The following is a 16,998-nucleotide window of genomic DNA, read 5'->3' on the forward strand; positions in this document are numbered from 1 at the left end:
TGAGTATAATGCTATGATAAAGAAGAGAAAATAGCAAACGCAAGTAACTTTATTTATATTCAAATAACATTGCCGGTCGCCTACTTTTATCGAATACTTTCCTCTGTGAGGCAGCATATTTCTTTAATATCGGACTTTATCCGTACATCACAAGAACCGTAATATGATTGACCTTTGTCCCTTTGTCGTGAAAGTTCTTCATTCGGGAACCTTTCATCCCTAATACGAAGTTACTATCGCAGAATGAAACGTCAAAAATAATCTAAGTATCTAAGATTAAGCTCGGTATCGATAACAGCTACAACGTTGAACAACCAATATTCGCATTAAAGCTACGTAATGCTACGAGCTCCTGCCTTTTACCTGGAAAAAATTGCATGCTATGTTTGTGTTTAGTAGAATCAAGTTAACATAGTCTAGTTCCTTTGATATTGTGTTTTATCTTATATTATTAGAATAAAAATATATTTTTCTTGATCGATATTTTTTATGTTATTTAAAATAATGTAAATACACAATGGCTTTGATTTGACTGTATTTGAAAAATATTTATTTCATTTCAAGTTCATTGTTAAATAAATTGCAAAAAGATAGTGAATTTTATATATTAAAACATAATACGTATAACCATGCTCTTACGATAACTTTACCTTACTTTTATATACATACATAGCCAAAGCTAAAGAAAATATGACTCTCGTGAGACCGCTTCAAGCTCAGTTTTTACATCTAAAATAACAGAATATCGATCGCATTTACATTATATAGGGAATAGGAAAGATACACGTAGGAGAGATACAAGTTCAATGTTTGTCAAACATATGGTGCTGTTCAGTAAGAATAAATTCGAACGTAGTCAATGAAGTTAACCTATAAGCCAATTTTATTTATTCCGACAGCAATTTCAGTATTTCTGAACTAGTTTACCATTATGTGTCATTATTATAAATTAAATATAAAAAAATATTGTGCTTGTATTGTGAACTTCGTACGAAAATTTTGTAAAACCTTTATATAATAAAATATTTAGTTGTAATTCAATTAAAGCATTCGATCACTAACAAAACACGTTTAATTTAAAATTCACTGTGAAATGTACAATATTTCTCACGATGACAACTGGAAGATATTTGTAAAAATGTAATGGCACTAGAGAGTTGTATATGAATCTTGAAATAAACTAACTGTACCACGTTTCTTAGCTAATCGCGTCACGCTCCGGCCGCCCATTTATCCTCAGAAACATGAGAGCTATATACGGCTAAAGCCTTAAGATCTAGCACAAAGTAGCTTTATAATAAAACACACACACATATACATAATAATAACGAGATCGTGCGCTCAACGTTCTACGCATGTCTAATCTCTAATGTTTCTTACAAATATTTTTTTCTCATGTTTACGCAGTTTTTACTTATCGGAATAAATTGTGAGGGTTTCCAGTGCGATAAAATAGAACCACGGCATCTAAATACGTATTTATTGTTATATTTGACTGAGGGATTGTTTTTCGTTAAGCAAATCGTTCAATGCTACCACACTTACGCCTAAATATCCCGTCAACCAACCAACAAGCAGAAACATTATCTTGGAATCCTTGGATTCAGTCAAGCGACTAACCATAACTTCTAAATTCAAGATAATTATGATGCATAAAAGAGGTGAATATTTGTTAATGGTACTCTACTTATTCGATCCTATTGAGAAGAAGGTTTGCAATGCAGGTTGGTAAATACATATATTTGCCATATTTTGAACGGAAACTGTCAAGATACTTGTTTTTCACCAGCGAATCAATAATCTACTAATTAAACAGATCACAAATCAGCGGGTCTTACCCACAATCTTCAGTTGAGATTCACGAATCCTTAAAAAGTTGGCCATCTTGACTCTTAGTAAAATTGATTGTAAATATAATAACATTACAATGTTATTTATTCGTTTCATGTAAAATATAATTGTCCCATTAAAATATATTCTTATTTCGATGTCGTCTCTACGTAACGTAACGTAAATAATATTATTTCTAATAGTATGTCTACGCATAATATTTGACCTACATCGGAGACAATTATACTATTCCTAATAAGTTAATATCTATTTGATTCACTGAGCGTAAGTCGAAACTTAGTTGAACCATTTTACAGAATTTAACTCCTGTAGGAAGGACTATTAATGTAAGCCTTGTTGGATTCGTAGTTATATAAGTTTGTATTAGGGATTATTTTGGGCTAAAATTTGCCATAGTGTATGCCAATTGTTTTAGTGTTACATTCTTGAATTTAATTTACTTCATAATAAGAATCGTTTTTGATGAAAAAAGAATAGTTATCTATTAATAAAAAAATAATAGCTCTGTGATGGAATTGAATAGTCTGTATTATATTTTTGCCTGATTGCCTGACAAAATTGTCATAATTTAACAGGCTTTAATCAAAATAAAACATTTACATTAAGTCTTGTTATTATTTAATCTGTTTTATTTATAAAAAAAAGATCTGTAATTAAATCACATAATACAAACACAACAATGGAAAAGTAAATATTATTAAACAGTCCCTTGTTTTCGTACTCATATATATATATAAATATATATTACTAATTACGTATTTTAATTACGATATTGTCTGGTATAAAATATGCGGCGTGTTAAACTCAGTGGAAATTTATTAAAATGCTGAAGCAAGTAATTCGACCCACCCCATTTACCAGCTGATGTATTGCGATCTAGCGTGCTATCTGTGATAAACAATCGCATTTTACACTTTAAAATCCTTTGTGTATTTTTGTTTTCATTATATTTTAATTAAAATTCTTCTCATGACAATATTTATCTATAAAATTATTGAAACCAACAGATGCGTCACAGACCCACTAATTTAAATACATTATTTAAATTCTTAAATATTTTATAAACTTTTATTACAGCATATGAAAAAATAAATAATAATATATAATACTGCTTGAGTTTAAAATTTATATAGTTAAGTAAATTTATTTAATAAATATAACCGTACCCAATAAAAAGGTGGCGTAATTAAATTTCATCCCATCTATTACATATTCGGACCGCGAAGGCTCGTTTTAACAACAAACCTTGAAAATACAGCCCGCTGAGTCAACAGTTCAAAATAATTGAATCGACATAGATAATGGTAGCGATAAAGGAAAGGGCACACCTGTGTAGCACGTGTTGTGTGCGAGAGAGACGGACACATTGCTCCATCGCATTCTTTCTAACCGCAGAACAGAGAAAATTTGAGAAAGCCAATAAATTAGTATAAACGATATAATTATAATTATTTTCCTTTATTCATTGTAAAACTTATGAATTTTAGAAAAAAACAATTTTCATTTAATTTCAATTTCATTATAATATTCATTTTTTGAAGTACTCGCGAAAGAACATGTCTGAGGCAACATATGTTTCATGATAAAATATTTGTTACGCAATGTAGTACTTTCTTCGTTATTTTGTTTCACAAAATATCGAAAGGTAAATAGGCTTCTTGTTACCAGACCCGCTTTCGATACACGGAGGGAGGTTGATAACAAATTCAATCAAGAAACGCACCTACATACACTTAGAGTAACCGTTTTCGTTGAATGAAGTGTGTTGACAAAAGATTTTTTCATCAACAGAACACTCGAATTTATTGCACAAAAATGTTGTAAAACAACATATATCCCGATTTTTTTTTCTAAGATTTAATAAACTTTCTTAGATAAAATATAATTTAATAAGACCTTATTTCCAAGAACTTCGTGGTTATCTATATATTTTGAGTAATAAAATTATTGATGACAGATTTCCTAATATTACCAATCAAATATTCTGTGAAAGTAAATAGTTATCTTGATATAAATTTAAAACAAATTCCAGTGGTATGTTGATTCTAGATTTTCCTACATCAATATTAATATTAGTGAATTTACTTGAAATGGTAATCATTTTATTAATGATATTACCATTTGCAGATGTGATTATACTGTCAAAGAATATCAAAACGCTAACAGACGCTATTAAAACGAATTCATTCGCATTGTGTTTAACGATATTTTTCGGATTTATTGTCATTAGTTTTGGTATTGTTAATCCCGTCAAAACTCTTAATGATTTAAAATCATCAAACTTATCAAAGCCAATTGAAACGGCTGAGGACAAACTGATAAGAATAGTAACAGCCACTAACGCTTCTAGAAACTATATTCTTGGTGTGTTCTCATTGTTTTTACTTCTTATAAACTTAAGGCTATCCGATTATGTTAAATTTTCAGCCAAGCTATATGAATTTTCGAATTTAATGGCAAACTATGAATTGATCGATATAACATTATCGAATGAACGTGAGCTAAAACCAGAAGAGTCTAGTTTTATAATAGGAGAATTCCTTGATGACGAAGAAACTATTCATTGGCCATCAATTATCGATTTCAATAAAGAAGAACATAATATTATGCGACAATTCTTCAAAATAACGCCGAAGAAAGATCCAAGTAAAACAATTCGTAAAGCAAAACAGACGAAGGAGACAAAAAGTCCATCTAATTCGGTAGAAAACCGCCCGGAGATTAAAATTTCAAAGGCTCAGTATTCAAAAGAAGTAACTAAAAATGATTAACGTATTCAATACATTCGTAGGAATTATATTATACGTGGAACTAGTATTCATAGTTTTTCTTTTAAAACCTATAAAGGAACCATATTTTGTAAGAGATTGTTGGTGTAAAGTACAGGAAAATACTAATTTTCCCTCGAATATTATCTTACTCCTTACAATGACCTTAATAGCGAATACGCTATTAGAAATAGCTTGGGAGAAAAGTTATTACGGATATCTCTTGAATAGTATTAATAACTCTGAATTAGTTTGGAATTTTTACTTAACAAAAATGTCAATTAGCTTTACATGTTCTTTTATTGCATTTTATATGTTAATAGTAATAGAACGAGTTACACAATTTCTAATTATTGTAGCTCGCTTGTTAGATTTTGAACTAATGTGTAGACATGCAATTTTATCTAAAGATGATATTTCGCAAAAATCTTACAAACCAACATTGATGTTTACAACGACTCAGCCGCAAAGAACAGATATTAAAATATGACTTTTATATATTTAATTATACTTCAATAAAAAAAAAAAAACAAATATATATTTTTTTATTTATTGGCAAGTATAAAAGTTCAATTATACTTTAAATTAATTACTAAATAACCTTCGCAGCAGCTATGACCGACTTGATTTGACTGGTTTATTAAAGACTAGCTAACAGTCTCGACTACAAGGTCAACATAAAAAGTTTATATTAAGGAGTAATATACAAAGAAATGTTTTTGTTTTTAGGTTAGGGCTTTCACTGGCTTACGCAGAATACCTTACTAAAGTTTCATCATAATCGGTTGAATCGGCTTAGGATCGTATAAAGTCCAAACATACAAACATTCGTTTTTATTTATTAAGATTTATAATTCAAGTCTATGCGTGAGTAATTGGACAAAATAATTATAGAATTCTTACAACTTTTTTTTTACATCTCTTGGCTTTTATTTTTAGTATTCATGTATTTTAATAAAAGTAGTTATGCCAGAGCAAGTGTTCCACACGCCCACATCTAACCCACATCTAATTAGTGATTCCCAAGTGCGTGTAGATCATACCGCACGCTTTACGTCGTATCTCTTGGTTAAAGGCATCATGTAATTTATTTTGATTAACTTTTTTAACTATTTATGAAGATAAAATATGAATACTTGAGATAGTAGCGAAGGCCACAAATTCATCAGCGCGTATATCTCGGACTAATTTGATGTATTTAAGCATTTTATGAAATTCGTAAAATACCAAGCGTAATAATTCATAATATAGCTTTTGATATTCTAGAAAGTTCATGTGAAAAATAATGTAGCCTGATGAAATTGAAACTCTAAAGCACCTGCTTGCAGGGGCGTAAATTAATTTGTAGTCATTATAATATAAATAAAAATATATCTTGAATTACTTCATATCACAATCAATTTCTATGCAAACTTTCTATGTAAGTAGTTCAATCGTGGTCGATTTAAACATATATTTACCTTTAAGTTAACTATAATAATAATATAATTAATCCAAAGTAGATTCAAAGTTTAGAAAAAAATATATATACATATTTGTATACTAAAAATTTTTTTTAAAATGTTTTGCTAGTTAGAAATCCTCACTTCTGTCGATGGTGCGAAAAATTTTACAAAATAGAAAAACTAAAAATGACATTTATCTTGTCCAATAATTGACACTAAATTGGCAGGATGCAAATTATTAACAGATTCGTGTTCAGTTCACTCCGAATGGGATAAATAATTATTACTATCGTTACTTTCTCATCTTCATCATGTCACCGTAAGCAGTTTAATTGTTTCATCTAAGAAAATGGACGCCAGCTGTATTATTCTCGGTTGCCTACTCCTCATACAGATGGCTGCAATCGTCGTTTTGTTGAACCCTATTTACGACTTAAGAAGAAGAGCCAGGCACATGAATAATATTCTGAAACGTCATAGAAGTTATTACTTCCTTTTAGTCGGCGTGTATTTCAGTTTCGTTGTGTATCTGGGGATGTTTATACCATTACAGAATATACACAATTTGATCGCAAACAACTTCCTCAATAAATATGAAAAATTGGTACTTCTAAGCAGAGCCGAAAAGAATTATTTAATCGCTAGTTTTTCGCTTTTCCTTTTCATAGTACTTAATGGTGTAAGATCTTTGACATCTTATGCTGCAAATATTTTAGAATTATCAATTGCGACTAATGCATCACTAGCTTTAAGAAAATCTCTTAAGTCACAAAACAAAGAAGTACTCCCTCCGGTGCACATACTACCAAATTTATTAAGAGTGAAAAGGTCAGTATCGTACGAGACAATTTTGTTTGCAAAAGAGCTCCGCGAGTATCTGAAGAATATATTAAAAAACGCTGAGCTGCCATACAATAGCTGTACTATTTCAAATATTTTACAAGCCAATGTAGACCGTACATAAGCAAGATGAAAAGTTCCTTCAAATAAAGTTGTTACCATCCTTTTCCTGTTTCTCATTCTCAGTTCTATTTCGTATTGCGAAACCATTGCCAGTATCGTCTCGCACGTACGAAATACTGCCAAGTATTTGGAAATTCTTCGGAATTACAGCGGGGCGCGAGGAAACGGGAAATATTCGAAAAGACAAGGACGTAAAAATAAAATGCCACTTCATAAGAAAGAATGTCAAATGGGAATACATGAGAGCGAACAGGAGAAAAAGCGAGACGTATTAACGAGGCAATGTGCAAAATAAAGTGTTTTACGAAACGTTCAATTTCACAATTAAACAGTTATTATAAATGTAATAATAAAATCAAGTTTGTCTGATGTAATGATCAAATTAATTTACACTTGGCAAGTAGCAATCGAAGTCTTTATGAACAAAGCTTACAAATTGTATGCGTGCACGAGACGACGGTTTGGCAAACACTCAGAATCAGTGGCGCCAGTCAGCTATCAGGTACAATGAACGCTCTTAAAATAAAACTTTACTTCTTATAGTACTAATAACTCATAATAAAGGTTTTTTACGCATCTACTATGAATATCATCTTTGTTATTATAAAAATACAAATTTCATGGTGATTCCTTTAAGTTTATTTTTTTATCATAAGTCATTTTGGTATTACGTCACACACTAAACTACACACTAATAAATTAAGTTTGTATAATATTAATACAATAATAATTATTACTTTTTACGATGACATAAAATGACAGTATTAATAAAATCTATATAAAGTCTTGGCTTAATTTTTAAAAAGGTTACGTTTTAATCAAAATTAATTTAAAATGTAAATGCGGGCCCGTATTCGGGCAAACGCCAGTGAGTTTCCACTTGCATAATTTGTGTTTACAATTTATTTGGACGTTACAGGATATTTTTCATAATTTAGATGGCGAATTTATGTTCAGTAGTCGCCATCGCCCACAGATAGCTCTGTAAGAAGTACTTCGTTAATGTTTAACTAAAACATAAGCTACAAATTTTCTCCTAGAAAAGTCTTTTGCTCATTATTTTCTTGTAACTCCACTACTGAATACGTTACATTTTAAAGTTTTTTATAAAGCAATAATGCAGTATTGTTTTATGTAACTTATATTGTATATAAATATACTTAAACATACTGAAATATTACACATTACTGCATATATGTAGGCTTTGTTATATTATTTATATCACAGAGTCCATGTGATCCCGGAGGAGCTCTTTGGGTCACCGCAATGTAGGGTATTTTGGGTTCTTTACGTGACCCCGTGTGACGCGTAGTCCGGTAATTATAAATGAAATATGCGGCGTCCCTGTTTTACGATAGACTCACAATTTCAGCCCCGTTCGTGTGATTTTGTGTCGTTGCTTTTTTTTATTAAATTATTTTGTCTCTTCTTTACGTAATATAAAATAAAGTCTGAACTCGGCAACAAATTATAAAGCGGTTTTCATCAATAAACAGATTAAATCGAGTTTAGGATTTACATGTATAATATATGAACATTATAGCAGAGAAAAGACAAGAATATTCACTTTCATAGCCGGAAGAAAAATGTTTCTCAATCCAAAAGTTGTATATCCTTATTGTACCCGTGTGAAGCCGGGTTGGGTAGCTAGTTTATTAATAAAACCCAGTGTGTATTTAAAAATCGATCCTATTTTTTTTTCTTTACTTTCGGAAGTCCAAAAAAAATTAAGCAACATCAATCAAGATAGAAGATAAATCAGAGTTATAATATGAGTCCGTTATAATGAATGAATTTAATATTTACTTTTTTAAAAACATAAAAATAATACTAACAAGAGTGTTATATATCCAAAATAATATTATTCATTTTAAAAACGAAAAAAAAAAAAAATTAAACAAACACGAGAAGTAAAGATACTCTTATAACAGCAAGTTTCAAACTTCGCGAGGTCAATGTATTGTTCGTTGGACAAAATCCGATTTTATAATTTAATAAAATCTCTTTGGTATTTCTATACTTACCGGATACATTAGTTGCTTATAATTAAAAACTCAATAAACAAGGCACAACTTAAAAACAATACTTGAAATTTAATCACAGTTGAATGTTAAACTCCGTCAAATATCACAGAAAACGAATCTATTCCTATCAATATTAAAAATTGATAGGAAAAATTCTGATCTGTTTCATTCAAACTACACAAAGCCCTCATTTAATCATTGACCATCCCCATCCAAAGGATGAAGCTTCAAACTCTCGCGATAGTTATTAATAACGCTTAAAAGACTTCACCGAACAAAATAATTATAAACGACATCCTTCGAACTTTAACTATTATACTTATTCAGTTTGTTCGTTCGTCCCGAGAAGCGACTTAGAGTTAAATATAGAAAAACTTTCGAATAACGACCGTCGAAATCCCGAGACCGCGGATAAAAAGTACTCGGTAACCGTAATTATGTCAGACAAAACTATCGAGAAGTATTTGCTTTAAGATTTATTTTATCCCCGAAATCCTCAAAGATCTTTGTCTCTTGCCACTAAGTAGCGGACAGTCAGCAATGAGTTTTGTAAATCTTGGGTCGTAAAGCCTTAGCCACATCGACTTATACTCTGAAAGCGTAATAAATCTATCGGACCTAAGTAAAACGGTGTATGTGTTACAATCATTATGAAAATAATATTTTGTCATCGATATCTGTAGCATTTTAACTCAAGTAAGATCAACGAACTCACTTCATAGTCTGTTCGTATATTACTTGCAGAAATTAAAAAAAAATGTTCGTAAGGGTAATGATTCATCTGTACAGACAGCAAAACAAATATTTTCTTGAAAAGAAACCTGCACTGTTTAAAAAGTATTGAATGTATTTTAATTTATGATCTGTAGGTACTCGTATTCTTAGTCAATAATATTCAATCCACTTTTAATATCGAAATATAAAAAATAATTTACATCGGTGAAACAAAAAATATATCCATGTGGTATCAAAAAAAAATACACGTACTGCTTGTAATTAACATATTGAGCTCTAAAGTACTTAAAATAAGGCAATTTATTAAATACGTGATTATAAATGATGAAATAATTAATAGTACTTTAGTGTTATAGCAACTCTCATGCTGGATATTTAATATTAATTTGAAGTATTTATTGTAGCACTTATATGACAAGCGACGCACAGCTTAAGCCGGTATGTCTAATAGGATAAAAAAAATCACAAAAATATCTGACGGAACGTAAGTAAGCAGTAATAAATTTTTCAAAATTAATTTCCTATGGAAGTTTAATGGAAATAATTTCGGCTTTTGTTTATGAGCAAAAGAAAGCCGTTTAAGCGTTTTTTAAAATTCATCACCTAAAAAGAAGAAATTGTGAATTAATATAGAAGTTCGTAATTTTTTAGTTAGGAACATGAATATCGGTACTTTTCTGTTTATTACTGAAAGACCAACGTTACCGTATTTACTGAAGGGATATTCCATCGGGTACACGACTAGTAATTATAGAAATTACATTCTACTTTCCGATCTGACAGTAACGTTAACAATGGCTGTGCCACCGTTGCCTATGGTTTTTATAACTTTTCTCGATCAATAGGCTATCAAAAGATTTTTTTAATCTGTCTGGTAGTTTTTTCTATAAACGATTGAAAGCTTTTATACAGGGAGGATAGCCTCCAGCATAGTCAAATTATAACAGTAGTAATATTACCCAGTCAAATTAAGGTATATAAAAATAAAAAAAACACATTCAAAATTATATGCGAAAATTGTACGTACTGGACTAAATAAGACGTACCTTTTTGTAAAACATGTAAAAAAAATACTGCTTGGGCATTAAGGTTCATTTTCTGTAATAAAACATTAACAGTACATGAGTAAGTCTTGATTTATCCGCGTTCACTTTCGGTCGATGTCTGATCTGCATCCCGAATTACGAGTAGTGGCGGTTAATCACCGAAAATCAACATAAAATAACTGAGGAGCCGTAACAAGTGACTTGGTGGCCATTAAAACCAAGCCCACCAAATCGGCTATCAGGCGGAAGGAACCAGAACGGTAACCCACACTGCATGGGTGGGTATACAGACCACTGCTTCAAAATTCTACAGTCATATTAAGCTAAAAATTTTAACAAGAAAACATTCTTAAATAAACGCGTTTTTTATAAAATTATAATTTATACAAATTATTTTTAGAGAATATTAAAATAATATGTCTCGAACAGTATGCATACGCTTCATTCCAAGCCTGTAATACTTTTTGAAGTGATTCTACTGCGAATATGTTAATAAAATATTACTAGATTTATTCCACAATACAACCATTATCGGCAAAATATACTATATCAAATATAACTTTGTACAATTCTCTGTAAAACTAGTTACATCTCATTGATCTCCTAAACCAGTAAAAGGCTTTATCTTGATAAAACTCGGAGGGATTTATTCTTTCTTTGTATCCTTTTGATCTAACCATCGGTTCTTTAGCGATCATTGAACGGAGTATTGCTATTTCTATCGATTACAAATGATTCGTTTTATTACATTTATGCGAATGTCAAATATAAGAATCACTGAACAGTTTTATGACATGTTATTAAAATCCGATATTCTATATTCAAAAAACTATTAGATTTGTTCGAAAATTTCTTTGTTCGAAAAAAAAAAAACTTTGGAACCATTTGCATAATGTGTGTCAAAATAAAAAACAATAAGATTATAATTACGTAGTGATTTTATTTTATTCTCATTATATGTGCGTGTGTGTATGTATGTGTTGAGTATGTATGTGTTGAGTAATTGGGAGCTAAGATGTTATGTGCCTGTTGTTAGGTAATACCGGTGCACCTAAAAGGGACTCTACAAAGCTCTACCGCCAAGGAATGTTTTATTTGTTACAATTTTTTTCAATTTTTTACACATATTTATGTCCGTACCTTTTTGAATGATCTTTTCGTAACTTTTATAACTCCATTACCTTCGTGGAATCTATGATATATATACATACAGCTATAATACTACTTAATAATAATTTTGATTTAAATTTAAATAATATATTTTCTTCGTTTTGTTCAAAAATTCATGTTATATTTATGTCACATTGTATACTTTTAAGTAGAAGCTCAATAAACATTTTAAAGAAGCGGAGACCGTTCATTCAATGATCTAGATTCTAGTACATTTACCGTCCAACGTTGTAGTCGCCTTAATGCTTTTGCATATTATATTTAGTGAACGCTCAACACCTGAGTTTACGAGTACATCATCTTATTCGTGTTTCAAAGCTTTATACAAGCCTCGTTTATCGGTGTATTATATACTTTTATATTATATAATAATGTACTATACGTATTACATTATGTATGTATTGCTCCGAAATGGCCTAGTGGCTGACACTTGAATCGGGAAGATTTGGATTCAAATCCGACTAAGTATAATTGAATTTAACATTGATAATTCATCTTGTTATCTTTGAGATGAAGTACACTTTCCTTCTCTCGTTACTTATAAAAAGCATATTTATTTCCACAGTGCTTACATTTAAGACGTTATTTTGTAGTTTAAATAAAAAGTGATTGTTATATTTCTCCGTTATTCATTTTATTTATATAACCATAATTTACATAAAGACCTTGATTATATACAAATAAAAATTTAAAATACCTTCAGTACGAATCATGACCGCGTGGAAGGGTTGCGAGCTATTTTTTAATATCAAAATTGTTACTGTGAGTTATGTCTTATTAACAAAATATAGAAATATGTTGTTGCGGATGTAACAGATATATAAAACTTCAAACACAAAGTTTATGTGTAAGTATCTAACATTGTTATCGAAGCGTTCGCTCAGAAAGCGCCAATGCCAACAAAATTCTCCCCGTCTACGTTATATAATGAGCTGTATCTCAAAAAATGTGCAATATATAGACATACATTTTGAGCCTTTTTTATTATGAAGGTATGGTATTAATCTATCAAATCAATAGGCCTTGTATAATTGTATTAAAGGTATATTTAAATACTATTACAAGTAGTTATTATGAGGCATTTACTTATCTTAAAATAAAATTATAATTATAGGATGAAACATTTGTTAAGTGATTGAAATTAAGCATTAGTGACAAAGTAATAAAAAAAAGACATAAAACTTTGTTTTACATTTTGTCGATCTAGAATCCAATCTTTAACAACGCATCTACAATGCATAGTTCGAGTGGTTCGTATAATAATGGAGTCGGCGAATTTGTCAAGGACAGCGTAATGAAAGTCACTGAAGACAAAAAGAGATAGATGCAGTCCTGCTAATGGCCTCCGGCAGCCTTAGAGGCGGCTCTCGTAAATAAATGAGCGAATGTGTTTCCTTTTTTCTATTTTTTCTTATATACGAGCTCATAGCTCGGGAGTTAGGGGCTGGGACGTTGTTTTACGACTACTTATTGCGAAACTAGGTTAGATTTGTTTACTACTTTTAATTTTTTTTTTCATGCGTGAAAGTAAAAGTTGGGTACACTCGTAACCTACTTAGTAAGGTGAGAAAGATTCTGTAATTGTAAGTCGTTCTAATTAAACGCGCGATTATATAAACTTACCATTATGCAACAGACATTAAAATTTTCATTCGAAATTTTTCATTAATATAAATGTTGAACTTTTTTTTATAATGGTCATAATTTAACAAATTCTAAAAGTTTTTACTATATTTATTAACACTAAGACAGATATACATACAATAAAGTACAAAGTCTAATGGTGTCTGAATAAGGACGTTTTTCTTAGCTTATTTCGCGCACTATTTGTTTTTGTAATGATTTTCCGAATCCGATCAAAAAAAATTGCTAATGTTTTTTTTTTAAAAAAAACTTTAAAAATTTTTAATGACGCCAGTTATATAAATGATGAAGTTATACGGCTTAAAATACCAAGATAGATTCTATTTATATTTCGATATTCTACATTTATTTTAAATGTTAGAATGAATTAAAAGTACACTATTATAATTAATCATTAAAAATAATTCGCGATGTAATCAGACTCGAAAATTAATTTAATCTGCACAAAACCAACAGTTCATTACACTGCTCGGTTAAAAAATACACAAAAGAGACACTGAATACACTCCCTCCAGTTTATTGTAGCCATTTTCTGGAAGCCTTTGTTGGGTGGGACGCTCAGTTCGTGAAGGTGTGTGGTACAGGCGATGAGGCGCCAGCGGGGTAGCCTTAACCCCCTCAATAATGGCCAAAGTTGCCGACTGCTAAAGTGAATATTGGCAAGTTAATGTCACCCTGTTATACAAAAACGAGGTCGGAATTTTAAGTTTGTTTCGTTGTTTAGTAGGTCACGCGTGCGGTATGTAAGTGCTCTTTAGGCCGTTATTATTCAGTCAAGTAGAAATTTTTCGCTAAAAATTGATTGCTTTCGTCGTATTGTTCGAGTTAGTATTTGTCGGCTTTGTGGCACAATGTATAAGTATAATTTTGCATTTAATTAATTTATCTATTAAAGAGTTCCTACCCATTAAGTTCTTGACTTTTTCGCTGGTTATTCTCGGTCGTATCTACTAACCGAACAGAAGATAGCGATAAATTTAAAATGATATTGTTATATGACGATTAAAACGAGTTTATTTGATATTTTGATTATGATAAACATTTTTTAAGTCAATTATTTCACCAAAAAAAGTTAAAATCTGCTTAAATTTTTTACACACAAGTAAACCCCATATTCCTTTGTCTTAAGCCACTTAAAAAGTCCGAGGCATGGATCCAGACACACCAGATATAACCTTAAATATTAATGTTTAGGTGTGTTTGCGAGCACCAGCGATAGGGTTAAAATTTTGGAAACGTGCAAATACCTTCGACGATTACTTTTAATGGGATGTTCGTTTCGTTCGACTTATTTTTGCTGAATTTCACCGGTAATATTTAATGTAATTATGTGAGATTGAAAATAAGTTTTTTAAAAACGAATATCGTTTAAATTCAACATACATTTTTTATGTCGATATAATTTCAAATTGAATTAAACAAATAATTTCGAATTTGTGCTTAGAAGCCCTTCGATAATAGTTATCTATTTCCATTTGCAAGAAAACCTTTATTGCTATTTAAAATATGCGACAGTCTGTCGATTACGTTTTTTAATGTTCGTCGCAACCAATTTGAGAGCATTCATCTAATACGTGACATCGATGTCGTAATAAATATAGTTTTATGAAAGAAATAACGATATTGCAATTGGTATATTATTGCCATTTCATCCTGTGTAAATGAATAACGGTTGCAATCAGAAAAATAGGTTTTTTTCTTCTTTACTTTATTGAAAGGGCAGTGATCGTTTTTTTGGAACTACCTAAGTTACTTGCCTTATAATATTATATTAATCATTTGTTTTGGCTTGGAACTCAACCATAAAAAATATTGATTTTTGCCATTCATCAGCTATACCCACGTATGTAAAAATTAAATGATTGACTGGCATATAACGCTCAACATACACCGGTTGTGCGAGAAGAATGAAATTTTGCATATGAATTCCTATTGAAGGTAGGTTAGACCTGAATTAAGATTTTTTGAAAGTTTGTCTTGTAAGGGCATTTCAAGGGGGTTAAAACTTTGGATCAAAGCTTGTCGTATTTTTTATTTTAAAAATATAGAAAAAGTATGTTAATGACTTACTTCTATAAGAGTAAGCCAGTCATTGCAGTGCTTTTGAAAATTCATCCATTAAGGGGGTAAAATTGGGGATGAAAGTTTTTCTACCGATTTGTTGTTTTTAAATTAGAAATAAGGAAATCGATGTTTACGCTTCTTTTTGCGGTGTAAAGACAGTTCTTGCTGCTTTATAAAAATTCGCTCCTTATGAGGGTGGGGTTGAAAGTTCACCTTTTTTTATGTTAGAAATATTGGTGTTTAGGCATTAATCACATTGTTAAGGTTTATACGCAGATTATAAACTATACACTGCAACATTATTTTCTGAAATTTCAGTCGTCATTTGAAGGATAATAGTAAGTTGGCATTTTCCACAAATCAATAACTCGGAATATAAGTTATTCCGTGGAATATTTTATTTAATTTATAGCATCATCAATAAATATTCTATGTATAGGTATTTTTATTTTCGATTTAACAATAAAGATATTACTTGTATCTACCGTCGATGATTTTTAATAATTTGTTGTGTATCACTTATAAAGTACCATTCAAAATTTCATACCTTATAATGAAAACTAAAAAAAGTACAACAATTATTAACGTAATAATATAAATATATAATATTATTTATAAGATTTATTTAATAAGCCTGTTACAATTTAGTTCTTTATGAATACTTATATCAAGAATCATATCTGCTAGAACGCCTCCTCCTTTTTAGGTTAAGCCTAATGAAATCCTTTTTGGATTGATTTATGTAAAATTGATTTTGATAGAAAAATGAAGGTACATACAGGCACCTTATACCACCTTTCACACTATAAAGAATATAAATATTTGAACAACATGACAAATTTATACATGGTATGGAGTTGAGAAAATTATACAAAGGATTTTCAATAATCTAAATGTTTGACCTCAGTCTGTGCCATTTGCCCGGAAATTCCGTTGTTATTGTAACGAATTGCCTTCGGGGCAACAATGCCTTTTGGCTGACAAATAGATGATTTGGGCCAGTTATTGTTATTGTCAGTCAGCCGTGGACAAGTTAGGGTGCCATCGATTCAACCTTTACAGATAAGAATTGAAGGTAGTTTCTTGTTATTTTAGTAGTAAAATTGAAATTCGACCAATCATATAAAACCAGAAATAAAATTACGAAGAAACTATTTATGACCACTATCTTGATATCAATCAACCATTGATCTACATACTTTATTACACACTATATAAATAACTGATAACTTACAAAAATTAACAAATGGTAAGCAGAAGCTGTCTTAACCCTTACAGCGATATCTCA

The 16,998-nt window shown here is 30.4% G+C and overlaps 2 protein-coding genes across 2 annotated transcripts in view; one reads left to right on the forward strand and one right to left on the reverse strand.

Annotated features, from left to right (window-relative positions):
- LOC125067973 (acetylcholine receptor subunit alpha-like 1) overlaps positions 1–16,998 on the reverse strand; it is a 237,563-nt gene that overhangs the window by 204,686 nt on the left and 15,879 nt on the right. The window lies entirely within an intron of this gene.
- Positions 6,286–7,070, forward strand: LOC125067975. The gene has a single exon (XM_047676927.1). The coding sequence runs from the start codon at positions 6,414–6,416 to the stop codon at positions 7,026–7,028; it is 615 nt and encodes a 204-aa protein (XP_047532883.1). The 5' UTR covers positions 6,286–6,413; the 3' UTR covers positions 7,029–7,070.

The sequence above is a fragment of the Vanessa atalanta genome, chromosome 12 (assembly GCF_905147765.1).
Source record: "Vanessa atalanta chromosome 12, ilVanAtal1.2, whole genome shotgun sequence".
NCBI classification, from domain to species: Eukaryota; Metazoa; Arthropoda; class Insecta; order Lepidoptera; family Nymphalidae; genus Vanessa; species Vanessa atalanta.